At 30.6% G+C, this 18636-nt stretch overlaps 2 protein-coding genes across 4 annotated transcripts in view; one reads left to right on the top strand and one right to left on the bottom strand.

Moving 5' to 3' along the window:
• LOC140443457 (uncharacterized) overlaps positions 1-3107 on the bottom strand; it is a 212091-nt gene extending 208984 nt beyond the window's left edge. Inside the window, exon 1 of the mRNA XM_072534731.1 lies at positions 2495-3107. Within this exon, the coding sequence (XP_072390832.1) occupies positions 2495-2835 (341 nt within the window). The 5' untranslated portion in view covers positions 2836-3107. The remainder of the gene's footprint in view (positions 1-2494) is intronic.
• A 300-nt stretch (positions 3108-3407) lies between these two features.
• LOC140443456 (puromycin-sensitive aminopeptidase-like) overlaps positions 3408-18636 on the top strand; it is a 50387-nt gene continuing 35158 nt past the window's right edge. The window contains exons 1-3 of one of the 3 annotated variants that reach the window (XM_072534727.1): positions 3408-3613; positions 3682-3954; positions 11688-11911. In XM_072534727.1, the coding sequence (XP_072390828.1) occupies positions 3832-3954; positions 11688-11911 (347 nt within the window). In that variant the 5' untranslated portion in view covers positions 3408-3613; positions 3682-3831. Of the gene's footprint in view, positions 3614-3681; positions 3955-4319; positions 4622-11687; positions 11912-18636 lie in introns of those variants that run through there. The other 2 variants (XM_072534729.1, XM_072534730.1) reach the window with 2 other exon arrangements.

Below are 18636 nucleotides of genomic sequence, written 5' to 3'. Positions count from 1 at the left end.
TGATTGGAACAGTGTCTGAAAACAAAAAGAAGTTACTGAATGTCAGTTTGGATCCAAAAAGGATGTAGCACTACAGGTGCACTTTCCACATTTATAACAAATATTTAGAGCACAAAAAATGTTTAATTACCCTCTTAACTGGGATTAACATGGGTTTTAACATTTACTCCTATAGAAAGGTCTACTTTATAGCAAACAAATAATAACTTTAAAAACTTTAAAGTACCTATCATGATAGACCAAATCTTTCAAATACTAATTGCTTCTTTTCTTTTAAAAAACAAGAAAAATCAAACATTTTTATGAATATTTTTTGTGAGTTCTAAGGCTATAGTATACAGTACCATAATAAAGTGGGCTTGATTTCCAGTAAAAAATCAAAAAATATTGCTTAGATTGCTACTTTAAAAGTCCAGCCAAAGTCACTTCAAAAATCGGAGTTTTAACTCTTCCCTCTTTATATATTCTAGAAACTGTTTGCTTGATTTGTAAACAACTACATGTTTTTCCAGCAAGACTGAAACTGGAACTACATGTATTTACCAGTCTAATGCACTGAGTTAGTAAAGAAATCTATATTATATTCAGCAAAAAAAATTATACAACCATCTCCCTTTGCAACTTAAATCTACAACTTCTTTCCTTAAGTACCGTAAATTGACAAAAACCTATCTATCTGAAAGACCATATTATTTTAGTGGAAGAGTTTCTTAATAAATAACTAAGAAATTACAGTACATTTAGGTACAAGCAACTAAAGTATTTTTATATATACATATTTGGGTATCACATGCCCCAACTTATTAGTAAACTAGTTTGTCAAGTTTTATTATGCAATTTGAAATTTATTTAAATTTTTTATTGGATTGTATATTTTATTATCTTTTATTTTGTGATATTGACGATTTAGGTAATGTTAGTAAATTTTAATTGTTATTGTTATTTTTTTTTACTTTTTGTAAGCTTTGTCCATAAAATTGTACAATTTTCAGTGACAATAAAGCATATTTCTATTCTATTCTATACAAATTGTAATCTATCTCATACAGCTCTTATACACTGATGTGCTTGGATGCAGCATTAATTAAACTATAGGTCCTTTATATATTTGTAAACTTAATGATATCTAATACAGATATATGAAGAGGTGTTATATAGGCTCAAAATTTAGTATGACACATTAAGAAAAAGCAATAAGTGTATTAAGTATTACTGAGACTAAGCCACCACTTTCAGTTAAATTCTTTATTGGATATTATATACATTAAAAGTCAGATTTAACATAAAATTTACCTATCCATTTAAAGCAGGTTTAAGAATTAGATAGAAAGGCTTTCTAGTAGGTCAACTAAAAAATGGTTTGAAATGCTAATAAAACAACAAAGTTTGAGCAATTAAATTTTTAAGTTTTATTGTATACTAGGGATGTGAACATTCAGTTAATAAATTTTCTTTGCTACAGAAGCAGTGACATTACCAAACTTCTTCTTTGTACTTCAAAGCTTTACTTAATACTCTACTTCATTGTACCTCTCCTACAAAATTAGGAAAACACATCTCTGTGAGTTACCTCTCCTAGCCAAATGAAATTCATTTAATGGATAATTAAACAGTTAACACTAAAGAAAAGTTAAAACTAAGTAATGAGACATATAGGACTTAAATTTAACTAATTAAGTAGTTGATAAACTGTCAAAAAGTTACCACAGGAGCTGTATCTTTTGTCTATATCTATAATTTGCCTAATTGCACAAAAACCCTTTTTTAATAATTAATAATATTATTAATAAAAAGTCATCAAGTACAATAATTATTTTGCTGGATGCATGTTTGCAAACAGCATGGGAACACTATTTTATCAGGTTCTGTGTATTAAATTTCCTAACTTTTGCTGGAGAATAAATCTCTTACTGCCTTTTTATAGGATTAATTCCATACAGCTTATGATAGATAATATAATAAATTATAAATCATTTGTTTACGTTTTGTAGTTAATGACACATAAATATCTAAGTAATTTGCAAAAGCAAAATGAACCCATTAGAAAATGTTAATTATAATAATTTACTTTTTAGATTAGAGCATACTTTGTCCAGGTGTTGACCATCTTATTAGTGGGAAAAACACTAGTGACAAAATTTTAAGTTGATCTCAAAACAAGATTTCAAATAGAAACTTCTTGAATTTTGTGCCAAACAATAACCTGGGGAAAATGAGCAAAAATTGACATCAAAGAAAGAATAAAATCATGAAGAGAATATAATCTAACAAGGAGAACACTTCATGCAAATATTAAACAAATACAAAAATTCAGAATGATTGTTTTTGTTTGTTATTAAATGGGGTATCTCTCAGTAAATATATCAAAAAAACTATATTATATAAAATATTAGGACAAAAAGGTATTTAATGGTAAAATGTATCAATGTTTCCATAAATATTTAATAATCTAGAGTACATGAAACAAGCACTGCTTTATTGAAAAATTACTGACCTGTAGAAATCATTTTCTGTAACTATATCCCTAATGCTATCTTCAGGGTCTACTCTGTCATATACAGGTATTCTTTTATGGGGTTTTGGCAATGGGACCACCTCATGCTTGTCATAATAATCCTTATTTTGTGCCGAACCAGAACCAACATCCAAAAGATTCTCAGAGTGACCGTGGTGAATATCTTGAGATACTGGAATACTCATGGAGTTTTGGAGAACTAGTTCATCACTTTTACTAGATGTTAATTCATTATAAAGTTGTTCACTTTTTGTAGCACGATATGTGTCCAAAAAAGAACGAGGAAATGTATCTCCGCGAGGCACTAGTAAATCAGTCATTACTGTTTTGTACCGATTTTTAAGGATGATCCATTTTTTAACACAAGCGAATTTATTCTATTAAAACCAAGTTGTTTTAATAGGGTACAGTCAGTAAACAAAAACCGGACATAATAAAAGGTTCACCGTGTTTATTGGCTTTAATTTACACATTAATTAAAATATTTAAGTCATCGCTAAATTTAAAAACAAACAATTTATAAAACAAACCAATGTCCAAACAATACGACCATCGAATACGACAATACAATTGACACTGACATTTCATTTAGATTTCACATTTCACATCTCACTTCATTTTCAATTTTATGCCTTCCCACCTTTTTCTTGGGTACGTCACGAGTCTTAACTTATACGAGTAATCATCCAAAACTCATGTGCAACAAAGGCAATCAAAATATTTTATTTAATTACAATTATCAGATTTTAGACTAACTGAATAGTACAGGTTGAATAAAAACTAAAATTGTCGTATGTATTTTGAAAAAAATACCTTACAGGTTTGTAATTAATTTTGAAATGTCATGTCAACCTCAGAGAAAGAAGATATATTTCGTCTAACCTGTAAACTTCTTGTTTTTGAAAAGTGTAAATAAAATAGTGTCAAATCATTTTCTTAGGATAGTTAGTAGATAAATATAATATTTGATTTTATATTAAAGTGTTATAGAAGAGGAAAAGTATATTTAAATGTTGATTAGATAAAAGATTATTTTATGTAAAAAAATTATAGCTTTAATCATATATTCTAAATTATTTGCTAACAAATAATTTCTTGGTAAGGCTGAAACTATTATTAATATTAATAGAGTTCTTTACAGTTAATATACAATTTCTTTATTTTAGCTGTGTAGGAATTGTAGGTACACAGAGACATTTTATATTATAGTAGTTGTTGGATTGTTGGAATAAGGTGTGGAAATACAGATATACATTCCTCTTGTGTCTGTGTCACAAGTATCTAATTAAATTTGATTTGAGTAATACAGAACTATCATGTCCGAAAAGAATACCTTTGAAAAACTTCCAGTGTCAGTTGTTCCAAAACATTATAAGATACACCTTTTACCAAATTTGAATGATTTTACATTTAAAGGAGAAGTCAGTATTAATATTGATGTAAGTAAAAGTGTACACATATTGTATGTCTCCTTTACATTACAGCAAGTTTATTTAGTTGTCTATAAGCCACTTTCCTAGCAACATGTAAGATGGGTAGGCGCTCCATCTTTGACCTTGTTATTTAAGTGATGTTACTCCAATCAACAAATAATCTTTACTGGTTTAGGTATAGTAATTACCCAAAGAATTTATGTATAGGAAGAATGTGTGTTATCTTGATCAGTCTCAGTACTATTTAGGTAAGAGATGTACAACAATGAGATTATGTGCTGATGCTTCTTAGTTAGTTGACTCTACTATGTAAATGTTAATCATTTTAGACTGAATAGGGGCATGTAGATATATATATTTTTTTGTTGCAGTGACTTTTTTGCTATTTGTTATGAACCAGTTGTACTGCAACCAGTTGGCTTATTGTACATCTTCCATTTATTCATGAACATATCCAAGAATTTCGAAACCATGTTCCAGCTGTACAGGCCTAGTGGATAGGTATACTGTATCCAGAAATTTAGTGTCTCATTATAAAAGTTATTTTAATAACAGCTGTAAAACTGAATAATCCCAATAATCCCTTGTAAATACTCTATTGTTGTATAATTATCACAGCTACCAAAGCTACCAGGACCGGCATAATAGCCAAGCATAGCACGACTGTATATAGGTATATATAATCAGATCAAAAAATATTATCATTCAAGCATAATGTCAAAAAACTCTTTTTATAAACATACAAATTTCCCATAATTATTGTTATTAATCATTATTTTAAGTCTCAACGAAGAAAATGTTTTGTGTGTGTTTTGTGTTTTATTGGCACTAGTTTTCACACTGGCCAGTCAATTTCATAATGATTTTTTTAGACTATAACTTATCACTAACTCAGGGGAGTAGTGTGTAGTGTCTGTGTTAAGTAAATATCTTGTTACTTTAGTAAAGTCGACTTCATTGCATTTACAAAGAGACGCTAATTGTATCTGAACGTCTGAGGTCCCTTCGGTGAGTACCGATTTACTCATTTTAAAAGGTTCATATTTATTCATGTTGACTTGTTATGTTTGTTTTCCGTTTCATGTCTGAAAAAGTTTGCAAAAAATGGGAAATATTCTTTATTAATAATTTTACGAAAAAAAATTATTCTTCATTAAAGGTTATGCATCACATAGAAATCATTAACAGATAATCTTATAAAATATTAAGTGGTAGATAGGAAAAATCAAAATTATTAATTAATACTGAAGAGGAAAGTGATTTTAAATTTAGATATGAAAGAAAATGTAATTTTAAAATGTTTGTAGCTATTAAAAATTATGTCCAAGTTTAGATTCATGGCCTTCTAATAATTAAATAATACATTTAAAGTAAAAAGTAAATAAAAAAATACTTTTGCATTTGTTGATTTTGTATATTGAATAAGGTAAATTAGAAATAAAATTAAAAAGTAATGCACCTACTGATACATCATTAAAAGGCCATGAATCTATTTTTAAAAATAATTTTTAAATCCTACAACCAAATTAAAATAACATTTTATGCTGCACCTAAATTTAAAAGCACTTCACTTTTAAGCATAAATCAATATTTTTGATTTTCGGTGTATATCACTTAAACTTTTATAAATTTGATTATTGATTATTGATTTCTATGAAATGCAGAAATGTTTATGAAGAATAGTTTTTTTCATGAAATTAATAATAAAGAAATTTCCCATTTGTTGCCAACTTTTTCAGACATACTTTATACCTTACTAACAATTAAAACACTTCTTTCCTTACATGAAGTATAAAATATAATCATATTTAGCTATATGTATATATCTACATTAATTCATTTTAATTTTCACTTCACCATTTTATTATTTCACTTGCATTTTTTTTAACAAAACAAAAATTGTTTATGACTTTCAAAATTTGGATATATTTAATAAAGAATCGAGACAGAAAATATAATAATTAATTAATTCTAATACTCCATCAGTTTATGTATTTTTTCCCTTAATTATCTAGATATTTATTTAAATTAAATATGTAATGTAAATGACAAATAAAATATAAAATTCATTAAGCCGGCCCTTTTTACTATTTACCTGAAGAGGTAAATTCCTTTATGGCTTTGACTTTATCAGCGGGATACTTTTAAATTCTGCATAAGTCAGTTCAGTGAATGAAGTATACCATATGTTTTTGGAGTCACTCGGTAGTTCCAAAAGTGTTTTCCACCTGCAATCTAATGAATAGCACTTATGCAAAATGTGGCTAATAATTTCAGGATCTCTCCTAATATGGTAAACAACTCAACTCTCTTTAAAATAACCTCATTGTATGCAGATGTTCCTTGACCAGCACATTTTTAACAAGGAATCCTGTTATGATCTGTGCTTGTTTTCTACAGTCTTTTGCCCTAGTAGTGGATGTCTTTCCAATATACATTTTGCCATGTACTCAATCAAGTGTACTTTTCCACTAATGTATATACAATTGTTGACATTCAGTACAAGATATTTTGTGAACATCATATTTTTATTGACCAATTTTGACTTTAAGAGATCATGTAATAATATAAGTTTTGGATGTGAAGTGATGGTAATTCTTGCATGAATTAGTTTATCTTATTCATTTCTTGTGGTGTATTTACATTTAAATTTGTTTTGATATTTTGATTTCCAATCCAGAATTCATTAAAAAAAAACTAAAATAAAATTATTATCGATCTTGGCCTATAAATGTTTATGATTTGAAAAACGATAATTAAAGACTTTGCAACCAGATGGGGACATGCCACCAAACAATATTTTGGAGAAAACATAATTTTAAACTTATTTTAAATCTTTTAACCTTTTCCTAATCCTTTAAATAACTTTTAAATCCTGAAATCCAATTTTTACATTTTTCTTGGAAGTAAGGTCCAAAATTGTTTGGAAATATGTTATTAAATACACAATAAAAGTAACACAAATGTTTATTTAACGGTTTTTGAGTTTTTGAACATTTTTCGAAAAAATATACCCTTTTGTATGTATAAACAAAAAATATATTCTAAAAAATGAACATAAAATATAACAAAAAATTCAGTTGTCAATATCTGAAAAGTCATCCAAATGTTCAATGTCTTCCAATGGTTTATTATCAGCATCTGGTAAAATCTGTTGAGAAGCACCAATTTCTTCATAAAATTTTATGAAAGCTGACAGAATAAACTGTAAGAGCTGGGAAATATTTTCAATTTTTTTTTTCTGTTTATTAGAATCCACTTCGATTTTCGAAGTGGAAATTGAAACGTTAATAAACGTATTTTAACCTTTAATTGTGGCTTATTCCCATTTAAATAGTAATTAAGGAAGGAACAATAATAAACGACGATAAGACAATAATGAAAAGATGGAGGGAACATTTCCAGCTGATACTGAATGGAAATCAAGTGAATACAATGGAGAAGGAAAGCCACAACAAGAGAGTATCCATGAGAAACACGGAAAATCCAGAAACTATAGAAAAAGAAGAACTGGAAGAAGCAATAAGAAAGATAAAGATTTGAAAAGCACCAGGGAGCGATGAATTAGCACCAGAAATGATGAAATATATAGGAGTAAAAGCAAAAGAAAAATTGTTATACATATATAACCTAATATGGAAGAGAAAAGTAATACCCAGAGAATGGACAAATGCAGTAATTATACCTGTATACAAGAAAGGAAACACAAGAGATTGTAAGAACTGTAGAGGTATATCACTACTACGTGTAGCAGCAAAAGTATATGAAACCATAATGGAAAGGAAAATCAGAAAAGAAATAGAACATAAATTAGAGGACGTACAAAGTGGATTCAGAAAAGGAAACAACACACTAGACCATATATTCACCATGCAACAAGTAATAGAAAAAGCCTTAAAGAAAAATAAAGAAATATATCTGAGTTTTATAGACATGGAAAAAGCATTCAACTCAGTCAAAAGAAAAGATATATGGGAAAGCCTAAAGAAGAAGCAAGTAAGTGAAGAACTGATAGAAGCAACAAAGAGTATATGCATGAAAACAACAAATACAGTAAGAATGTTAAATATACAGTCAGAACCATTTGAAACAACTCAGGAGGAAGTCTCAGCCCAGTGCTATTCATAAATGTAAGAGATGAGATAGTGAAAGAATGTAAGAAAACATTCAAGAAATACGGCATCGGTTGGAACAGAATGCAAATGATAAACGCTGAGATGTGGATATTTGCAGACGACATTGTATTAATTGCGGAAACTGCAGAAAAACTGAAACACAACTTAGAGAAATGGAACCTAGAAGCAAGCAAATACAACTTAAACGTAAACAAAGAGAAGACTCAGATAATGAAAATATCAAGGAAACAAGGGACGGAAGATCAAATAGAAGTAATGATAAACCAACAAAAAATAATACAGACAAATTCATACAAATACTTAGGAACAGTAATCAACAACAAGGGAGACATCGAGGACGATCTTAACAACAGAATGGAAAACACAGGAAAACTATTACAAGCACTAAATAGAGGATTCCTTAATAACAAAGAAGAAATGTCAACAAAGACCAAGATGACAATATACAAAACAATATATAGACCTACAGTGACATATGGAGCAGAAAATTGGATATTAAACAAAAGACATCAGAGCAGAATTCAGGCAGCAGAGATGAAATACCTCAGAAGAACGATCGGAGTAAAAGGAACTGATAGAATCAGAAATTAAGAAATAAGAGAAAGACTCAAAATCAAACCGATACTCGACTCAATCAAGGAGAAAAAATTGGCATGGTTCGGACATCTAACCCGGATGGACAATAATAGACAAGTAAAAAGAGTGTGGGACGCCAAACCAATAGGGAAGAACAGAAGAGGAAGACCCATTAAAGAATGGAACAGTGACATCTCGCAGATACTGCAGAGTAAGGAGTAAGGATAAGACTTGGCAGGAAGCAACACAGATGGCATCCAATAGGAAGGAATGGAGAAAGTTCGTTAAGAGCTAGGTCACCTCAGAAGACTGTAAAATATTGTGATTTAATGAATTGTATTATAAACGGCTCAACACCGAAAGGTACAAATGGGTCTACTGATTAAGTAAAGTGAAGTTGTATTTATATATTCCCAACCTAGATTTCTTTTAGTCTTGTGCTTAATTTTTTTATGCCATTGGGTATTTTTGTGTCTCTATGTAGAAGCCGCCTTCTTTTCTGGAGTTGGAAACACATCTCGAGAAGTCTGGAGTATAAACCGCTTCATTTTCCTGCAATAAAATAGGTATTTTACTAAAAAGGGATAAACCACAAAAAACCTTTAGCACAATCCTAATATTTTTAGGTTCGAAAATATAACATAAGGGGACAAGCCACACATCTAATAAACTTACCGTTCCTGTTTATATTTTCCGAAACGCTGCTACTTCCGGACACTGTGTAGCCTTTGTCATCTTCGCGTTCATTTAAAAAAGGATCTTGGTTACTGTGTTCAGAATCAAACTCAGAAAAGTCTATTATTCGTTTACATGCACGAGAATGTTCCGCCGCCATTTTGATTACTACTGTGGCTTATAAATCTCCTTGTCATTCTCTGTTGCAATATAACGTAATGGTGACACGTGACACAACGGGACTTACTACAGCGGCGCCATCTATGAGAACACAGCTGAAATTTTCTGTTTGGGACATTAATATCTCTAATAACTCTTTTTGGATATATTTTTTCTGGTAGTGACACAATCACAGAACAAATAGAATCTAATACTGAAAAAAACATCAAAATTTTGATTTGATGTCATTTTGTCAGTATTTGTTCATAGAGTTTTCTTGATAACTTAGGAGCACTGATCACGGCCGAAATTAGTTACCAAAAACAAGTAGCAGCCAGAATCATGGTAGGAAATAGAGTTTATTATTTCCTATCGATGCTACTTAAATCAAACTGTATATAAGACTGTAATTTGCCACATAATAATATATGGAAGTGAGATGTGGACACTAAACCAGCATAAAACAAGAATTGTTAGTCTTACAATGGAAGAAGATCCTCAGGACGATCTTTATGTGTTATAGAGACCAGATAACAGAAAAGTGGAGACAAGACATAACCAGCAACTCCAAGAACTCTACGGAGAAGAAAACATATTACTATACATTAAGGCAAATCAGATAAGATGAGCAGGACATATACTGCTATCAAATGATGAAATATTTCCAAATACAACCTTCTGTGAAAGGCCTAATGGCCTTTCAGTAGGTCGCCCAAGAAATAGATGAAAAGATGCAGTAACAAGTGATCTACGTAAGATGGGGGTAAAACAATGGAGATTGCAACAGAAGACCGGCAAGAGTGGAGGAAAATAGTAAACACAGCCAAGACTCGCTTAGAGTTGTAGAGCCACGAAAGAAGAAGAAGAAATCCTGTGGTGTTAATTTTTTTATTTATATATAAAATAAATGCGAAGTAATCACAGACGTATCAATTTTTGGTTGCTATCTAGTACATCAAGTGTTCTCTTATTAGAAAGAAATGGGACATTGAAAGAATGGCCTGAGAATAATCATAAGTATTTCAAAGTAAGATTATGTAAAATTCATGTGTTTGGAAAAGTATCAAGACTGATTTAAATATTTTATTTTTAATATTCAGAATATGACCTTATTTAGTTTTAAATCTTTTATTCAATCATAGTATATTAGCTAAGTATAATATGGCTTTAGTTCATCCTTTAAATTCTCAAATTGGCTGATTAATTATTGTCAAGTTCTGAGAATTCACTTGTCTGAAAACAACATGTTTTTGGGAAACATTAATCAACCCAAACACTTCAGAGTTCTTAAGGAAACGTACCCATTCTTTGTGTAGAAAATTTAAAATGCCACTTTAAGCTTAATTTACGGCTATTCACGGAGGTCCTAAGAACAGAAGAACCACCCCAATGGATTCGAGTACATACATATTTTGTTTCGTATGATCGGTCACTCTACAACAACCTCTCATCGTGTACAGAAGCAAGCAAACCTGCATCGAGTGTGCATCCCGTTTCTACCCTCAGATCTTAGACTCCGAGCGAGGCCCAACTACAGACAAAAGGTAAGTGAATCTCATATAGAATTGACAATAAGATATTAAATCTGCCAATTGTTATTTGAATTGCATTTTATTTTACATATCTATTTACGAACATTTGCTATTTTTCGCTAATTTACTTACAAACAAATTATTTCATTTTTTTCGTTATTATTATTTATCGATTATCATTTAACCAGCGACCTCATTAAGTTTTCTACAAAACATCATGTTTAATGTATAATAATTTATTTGTCAGTATGAATAAAAATATTTCAACTAATATGTTTATTTTTTCTCATGAAATTATCTGTTTTTTAGTCGATTGGTAGGAACAAAAATATTTGAGACTAGTTTTTATCTCCATCTATTGACTCTTACCGATTGAGATTTATATCTGGTTACCAGATGATGAGTTGTTGGAAAAAGTAAATTTAACCTAGTGGTAATAGAGTGCGAGTTGTCGTCCATCAGTCCCCTTAGTACCTACTATTTGCATACAAAATATTGCATCAGTAGATAAGTTTACTATCCCCAAAAATACTTGAATCAGGTGCTTGATTATAATTTTTTGTTTTCAAAAAAATGATTTCTTTTTTTATTTGAAATGTGTACTTTATTAATTTATTTTGAATACTCACACATATCTAACATTTATTTTTTATATAAATAGGTAAAAACTTCTACACATGAAATTAAATTACATTCACTAGATTTGGAGCTGAATTCAATAACTTTAAAATCTGAAAATGAACAATATTCACCTACTGATACAAAATTGTGCACTGAAAAAGAAATGGCTGTGTTTCAATTCAAGTCTGCTCTTACTCCAGGAAATTATACTTTGGATATTGGATTTAGTGGAAAACTGGAAGACAACATGAAAGGATTTTATAGGTATTAGTTTATTTAATTTTCTGTGTATTTTAACTAGAAATTACTATTGACTAGGAGTTACATATACAATGTGCCTCTACTAGTGATGTAACGAATATTCGCATTCGCGAATATTCGCATATTGTTGCATATTCGCATTCGCGAAATTTGTGCGAATGTTTTGCGAATATGAATATAAGAAAAAAAATTTGAAGATTAATAAAATAAAAATCCATTCACTTCTCAGTTTTTTTATTAAGAAAACTCACTTTATTTTACAAGCTTAGAAAACTATAAAATTAGAAAACAAAAAAATAAATAATGCAATGTAAACAAAAAAAAACGAATAATTCTTTGAAACTGTTATTATCCTGAAGTTTTTAATTTAGACAATCATCTTGAAAAAGCTAAGAATTATTCAACTACAAACTAAAAATAATCTGTGTTTTCATGTAAGGAGTGTAAACAAACAAACATAAACAGTTCTACTTCAGTTAGATAATTTCAGATAAATTTAGTAATTGTAATTCAGCAATTTTCGGAACAATATGTATTTTACACTACACTGCAATGTAATACAGTACAATATAATTTGTATAATTGTTCTGAAAATTGCTGGATTACTAAATTTATCTGAACTTATCTAACTACACACCTCGCGCAAATGAAACTGACGGCAGTGCCGGAGACAATTAAAATTGCCAATTTAAAAAAAAAAAAAACGGAATATTCGCATTCGCGAATGTTCAAAAAATGACATTCGTTACATCACTAGCCTCTACCATCCTATATTATTGCTTTTTTAGTAACCCTAAGTAAAAAGAGTGACGAAGTTAACGTCAAATGCACGTCTTTTTTATATTTTTTTCTTAATACGTCATTTGACTAAAATATGACGTACCCACGACGAAGTTTTAGATTGTCTATGGAATGGAATAGAACCCTCTTAAATGATTCCTTATCGAAACCCAAAGCATCATCACCTGACCTCAAAAGTCCACTGCTCAACATAGGCCTCTTTCTCTTGTTTCCAATGCCGTCTATCTTGCGGCACTCTCATTTAGTTTTTATTTTGTCTTCTTAAATCGTCAACTCATCATGTAGGTGGTCGACCGAGGCATCTCTTGTTTTCCATTGCTGTCCATTCCAATAACCTTTGTCCATCGCCTATCTGTCATTCTAGATATGTGTCCTGTCCATCTCCATTTTAGTCTGGCTATCCTTTCGATGACGTCAGTTACCTTGGTTCTTCTCCTGTCCTCTTCGTTTTTATTTTGTCTCACAGAGTTATTCCTAACATGCATAACGCACCATTCTTCTTTCTCTGTGTAACTCTCAGTTTGGTAGCAGAGGATTTTGTTAAAGTTAGTGTTTTTGCTCCGTAAGTTCAACACTGGGAGGACGCATTGATCAAATACTTTTCTCTTCAGGCATGTGGGCAGCTCACTTTTAAAAGTTTCTCTCAGTTTTCCATTGATTCTTCTCAGTTGATGGGTCTGATTATCCCCGGCAATCATAATTTCATGTCCTAGGTATTTATATTTATCTATGAGTTACTTTTATATTTAATCTTACATTTTCTGTAGCCACAACGAGTTGCTGTACCATCTCTCTTGCCATTATGACTATATCATCGGCGAAACGTAAGTTGTTAGATATTCTCCATCTATTTTTATCCCCTTGTCAGCCAATCCAAATTCTTAAAAGCATGTTCCAGTACAGTATAAAAAAATTATTAGGTGACATTGAATCTCTTTGTCTTAGAATGCATCCAATACCGGGAGCCATTCTCTCTCCTGTTGCCGACAAAAATGTAGCTTCGACTATTTTAAATAATTTTAAACTGTTTGTCCTTGTTTAGTGTAGTGTTATGTTCAACTTTATGTTTCATTTTATGTTTATGATATTCTGGGATTGTTGGATAGCCCGAAATTGACGAAATGCCCATGAGGATGCTCTAGTGAGCGAAAGTACTTGGGCAAGATTTAATTAATAAAACTGTGCTCGATATCTGCCTTTATTTTTCAAAGTTCATTTATTCGAGCATTCAACCGTATATCAATTTATTCTGTTTAAGACTTCTATGTTTGACATGGATTGAAACCATGATATTTTGAGTGTTCTACGATATGACCACATCTCGAAGACTTCTAATTTGTTCATCGTATTAACCTTCATAATCCAGGTTTCACATCTTTTCCAGACTTCGAAGAAATGCAGCTTAATAACGACGTAAATAACCATATTGAAGAAAATGAGAACAACGTGATTAATATTAGAAGTTAAATTTGGAAGCGGGAGGAAGTTGTCCATCTGATTTATCAACAAAATTTGTAGGGTAAGTTGAAACCAAGAAAAGAATGGCTATAATACATAAAAACCAAAGATGGGAACGAAAATGCGAGGAAGTGGAATCATGTCTAGGTGGAAGCAAATCTTCGTAGGCTTGGAGTATTATACGAAATCTAAGGAGGAAGGACGTAAACACAACAAACATACAAACCATTAACATCAATGTATTTAAAAGTCACTACGTTAAAGAACTACAAGGGTTCACACCTGAATATCTCCCAAAAATATCCAGAAGATTATAAATCCATGGACCAGAAATAAAGATTAAAGCCGACTTAATGGCCAAACTCATAAAAACCATGAAAAATAAAAGAGCCTATGGACCAGAAAAATAAAGATTAACAACCAGTTATCCGAGAATTTTTGGGTAAATAACGGACTAAGGCAAGACTGCAGTTTATCTCCAACACTCTTCAAAATCTGCCTGAGCGAGGCTAAGAGAGAAATACTAAGACAGGTTTAAAAATTAAAATCACCTAAGATGGGCCTCTAGTATTTCTTAAAAAGAAACATAATATTAACCTACACCTAAGTACACCTAATTACTTTTTAAACATAGGGTTTTTTCTTTCTGTTCTCTATGTGTCAGAGTTAAAACACACCAGCAAAAGATGCCATAAACAAAGTTTTATTATCTTTACCTAAATTTTAAAAATGTGAGAATTGTATTTTGTCCATTATTTTATATGTGTGTTATTAATGTTGAGTGTCAATGCTTTTATAAATAATCTCAACGACTAGTAAGTTGCACTGAAGAATTGTGATATTTTATAAATGAGTAGCTGAGATGCAAAACTCGCTCGTTACCCTTAAACGAGTTTTTCAGGACATGTAATAGAAAAATATTATAAATATATACTTATTACAGTATCTTGAAAAAGGAATAAAACCATTCCGAAAGCTAGACAAAAAGTCAAAAGAGTGTTCCATTAACATACCGGTCAATTTTCTGACTGCAACCCTAATAAACTGTGTTGTTTGCTTATATCGACAGTCACTAATATTCAGTATTTCTTATATATATATACATATATATGTATTGTTATGATATGTAAAATCGAGAAAAATATTGGTTTGTTTAAAAATATTTCAAAGTTCAAAAACATTAAAATAATTCAGATAAGTAGGATAATATCCAACAAACATTTCGGAGAAGGAAAGTTATTAAATTCTTGGATTACCTGTACTAAACAAAATGTAAGCTTTGCATAAATTATTTCTTTGTTATACTTGAGTGACCCGCATAATTTTAATTGAAATCCAAAGACAATTGAAATACATTAATGCAGTGATTAAAGACAATAGAAGGGATTATAGAAAGAGGTTTTTGTTAGTTTTTAAGAATTATAGAAAAATATTATTTGTAAATAAGTTTTAGGAAATTTATAATTATAGGTAAAAATTTGTTTGTTATCGAAATGAAAAAATGGGGGAATTGTGACGAGTTTTGATTGGCGGAGATTGAAAAAGGTGGGATAAGTATGTAGGAAAAAGTTTAGCGAGATTGAGGAGAGAGAAGAGAGAATCAGTTGGTTTCCAAGTCTGTAAGACGAACAGTGATTGTTCTCTGGCGGTTCCTGAAATGTAGCAAGCAGTAGTGTTGAATGTTAGTGAGTTTTTGTGGAGTTAGTGTATCTGACACGAGCTGAAGCAGCAAAATATTGTAAGTCATATTTCTCTACTTATATTCCAAGAGTCACTGTTCAGGCCAACGAGAGATTCAGTTTATCGTAAAGAGAAGATATTCCAAGAGTCATTTTTCACTCGGGCCAACGAGAGATTCAGTTTATCGAGAGGAGAAAGGCTATCATAATTTGAATGATTTGTGCTTTTGAAGGAGATCATTAAGGACGATATACTTGCAACAATTTGTGTAAGATTGCTGATTACATAGGGAGCGGTTGAGAGGAGATAATATAGTCTACAAGGAACAAGGATTTGGACCACTCATCATCAGAGAGAGATATTTTTGTTTCTGCAGTTTTTTTCTTTTATTGATAACACAATTTTTACACGTAATTTAGAAAGGATATAAATATTTTGATTAGGAGAGTTAGAATAGTTTGGGATTTTGAGATTTCAGTTAATATTGTTTGTACCATTAATTTTGATTGTTCACGTACGGAGAACAAAATTTTGAGAATCCTTATATGAGATTTGTTTATTGAAAACTTTTGAGTGTGAATTATTTCATTATTTTTATTTCAATATATAGTGTTAGATCGTATGTGTTTTTTATTATTCCGGTATTCTTTGGACCTTACCTTTCACATGTAATAGCATAGATATTGAAGCACGAATTTAACCCTGAGATAAAAGAATTAAAAATTGTGATAGAGTCATAATCATATCATTTAAATAATTTTTAATTAATCAAAAAAAAATTAATTAGCTAATTATTGCTTGGCGCACCAAGACTTTAAATATCACAATAACTGGCTTCCAAAACGTGGGGCTTGAAAATATCGCAGCTTTACATTTGAAGGAAGGGAAAGAGATCTGGAATAAGTACAGGTGATCCAGAGATAAAAACATATAACATTGAGGGAATTTGAATTTGAAAGTATTTTGACAATTTTTCCAGGGAATATAAATTTGAGTTATTGATTGATCGTAGTTAGTGGATATTTACTGCTATTGAATTAATTGATTTTATTTTCTTTACCAATCGTACATTTGATATTTATTTTGAATTATTTGAATTTTACTGATTGCATATTTGATATTTGTCGTGAAAATTTAATACATTTGGGGAGAAATATTGTCGTGTTCTGAAACATATAGAGTGTTGTAAAATTTCACATTTGGCGGGGACAAAAACAGTAACGAAAAGAAACAACATGTCGACCACAAGGAGTCAAAGCAAAATGCAAGAAAGGAAGGAGGATAACAGAGAAGAGGAAACAATTGTTGAAGAAGGATCGGATAATGAAGGAAATGTGACAATAGTTGAGGAGAGAAAAGAACTATCAGGAATAGATAAAATATTACAACTAATGCAACTCCAGTCACAAACAATGGCAGAAACAAAACAAACAATAGAGAAAAACCAAAATGAAACATCAAAGAAAATGGATAAAATGGATAGAAATCAACAAGAAACATCACTAAAAATGGAAGAAAACCAACGGGAAACAAAACAAACAATGAGCAATATAGAGCAGCGTCTGGAAAACTATGAACAGGAAATTAGAGGATGTGTTGAGGGGATAAAGAAAGAACTGATACAACAAATAGAAGAGATTAATGAAATTAAAAATGATATGAAAGAACAAGAAATGAGAATTAAAGATAATTTGGGGGAATTAGAAAGCAAACTTGAAAATGTAATGAAAGATAGTAAGACGGTCCAGAAAAAGGAATTAGAACAGTTAGAAGAAAAATTTGAAATGGCGCTACAAGAAGACAGGAAGGAAGTAGAAAGAAGATTAAAGCAAAATGAAAAACAAATGGCAGAAATTGAACTAAGAGGGGTAGAGAGAAAAGAAGTTATCATCCATGGAACAAGCGAGGCGAAAATACAATTTGGCGGGGATATTCGGAAAACACACCCAGTACCGTTTGTTAAAAATTTGAAAACCAAATTACAACATATTAGATATTTTGACGATTGCAAAGAAACAATTAGAAACCATTTGAAAGAAGGAGCAGCGTTATGGTATGAAAGCAAGGAAGATGAGTTTGAAAATTGGACAGATTTTGAAAATAAATTTCTCAACTATTTCTGGGGGAAAAGTAAACAGAGAGAAATCAACCAAGAGCTACAGAATGGAAAATATCACGAAAAAATGGGAATATCTGAAGAAAGATATGCTTTGCAGATATATAACAATTCAAAATATCTAGAATACAAATATTCTACCGAACAGCTGGTAGAAATGATCAGCAGACATTTTGAGGAAACGTTGGAAGATCACGTGATTTTGAGAAACTATCAAGATATTGATAGTTTGTGCCAATTCCTTCAATTAAAAGAAGCGAAAAGAAAAGAAATGAGAAATAGAAGACAACATGACCAATATAATGGACCGGAAAGAAGGTATTCATCAAATTATGACCAGAGAAACCGACATCCCAGATCAACAAACGAATATAGGCCGAGAAATTACAATAATTACAATAGACAACAAAATTACGATAACAGGAATGACACACAACATAGAACATATGAAAATCACAACAGGAATAGAGATGCACAAAATCCTCCGAATAGGAATACTAACGAACAAAGGGACGATAGAAATAACCAGAGCTTCCAACAACAAAATAGAAGGGAGATGAATCATGTAGCAATAGGAAACGACAGACAAATTTCTAATTCTAATCTAATATTTTTAGATGCATTTATAAAACATAAAGCGATTAAAATTGTGATAGATTCTTCATCGGAGATA

This window comes from Diabrotica undecimpunctata, chromosome 6 (assembly GCF_040954645.1).
Source record: "Diabrotica undecimpunctata isolate CICGRU chromosome 6, icDiaUnde3, whole genome shotgun sequence".
In the NCBI taxonomy this organism is placed as follows: Eukaryota; Metazoa; Arthropoda; class Insecta; order Coleoptera; family Chrysomelidae; genus Diabrotica; species Diabrotica undecimpunctata.
The sequence above is the reverse complement of the archived record's forward strand: the minus strand, read 5'-3'. Positions and strand labels throughout refer to the sequence as shown.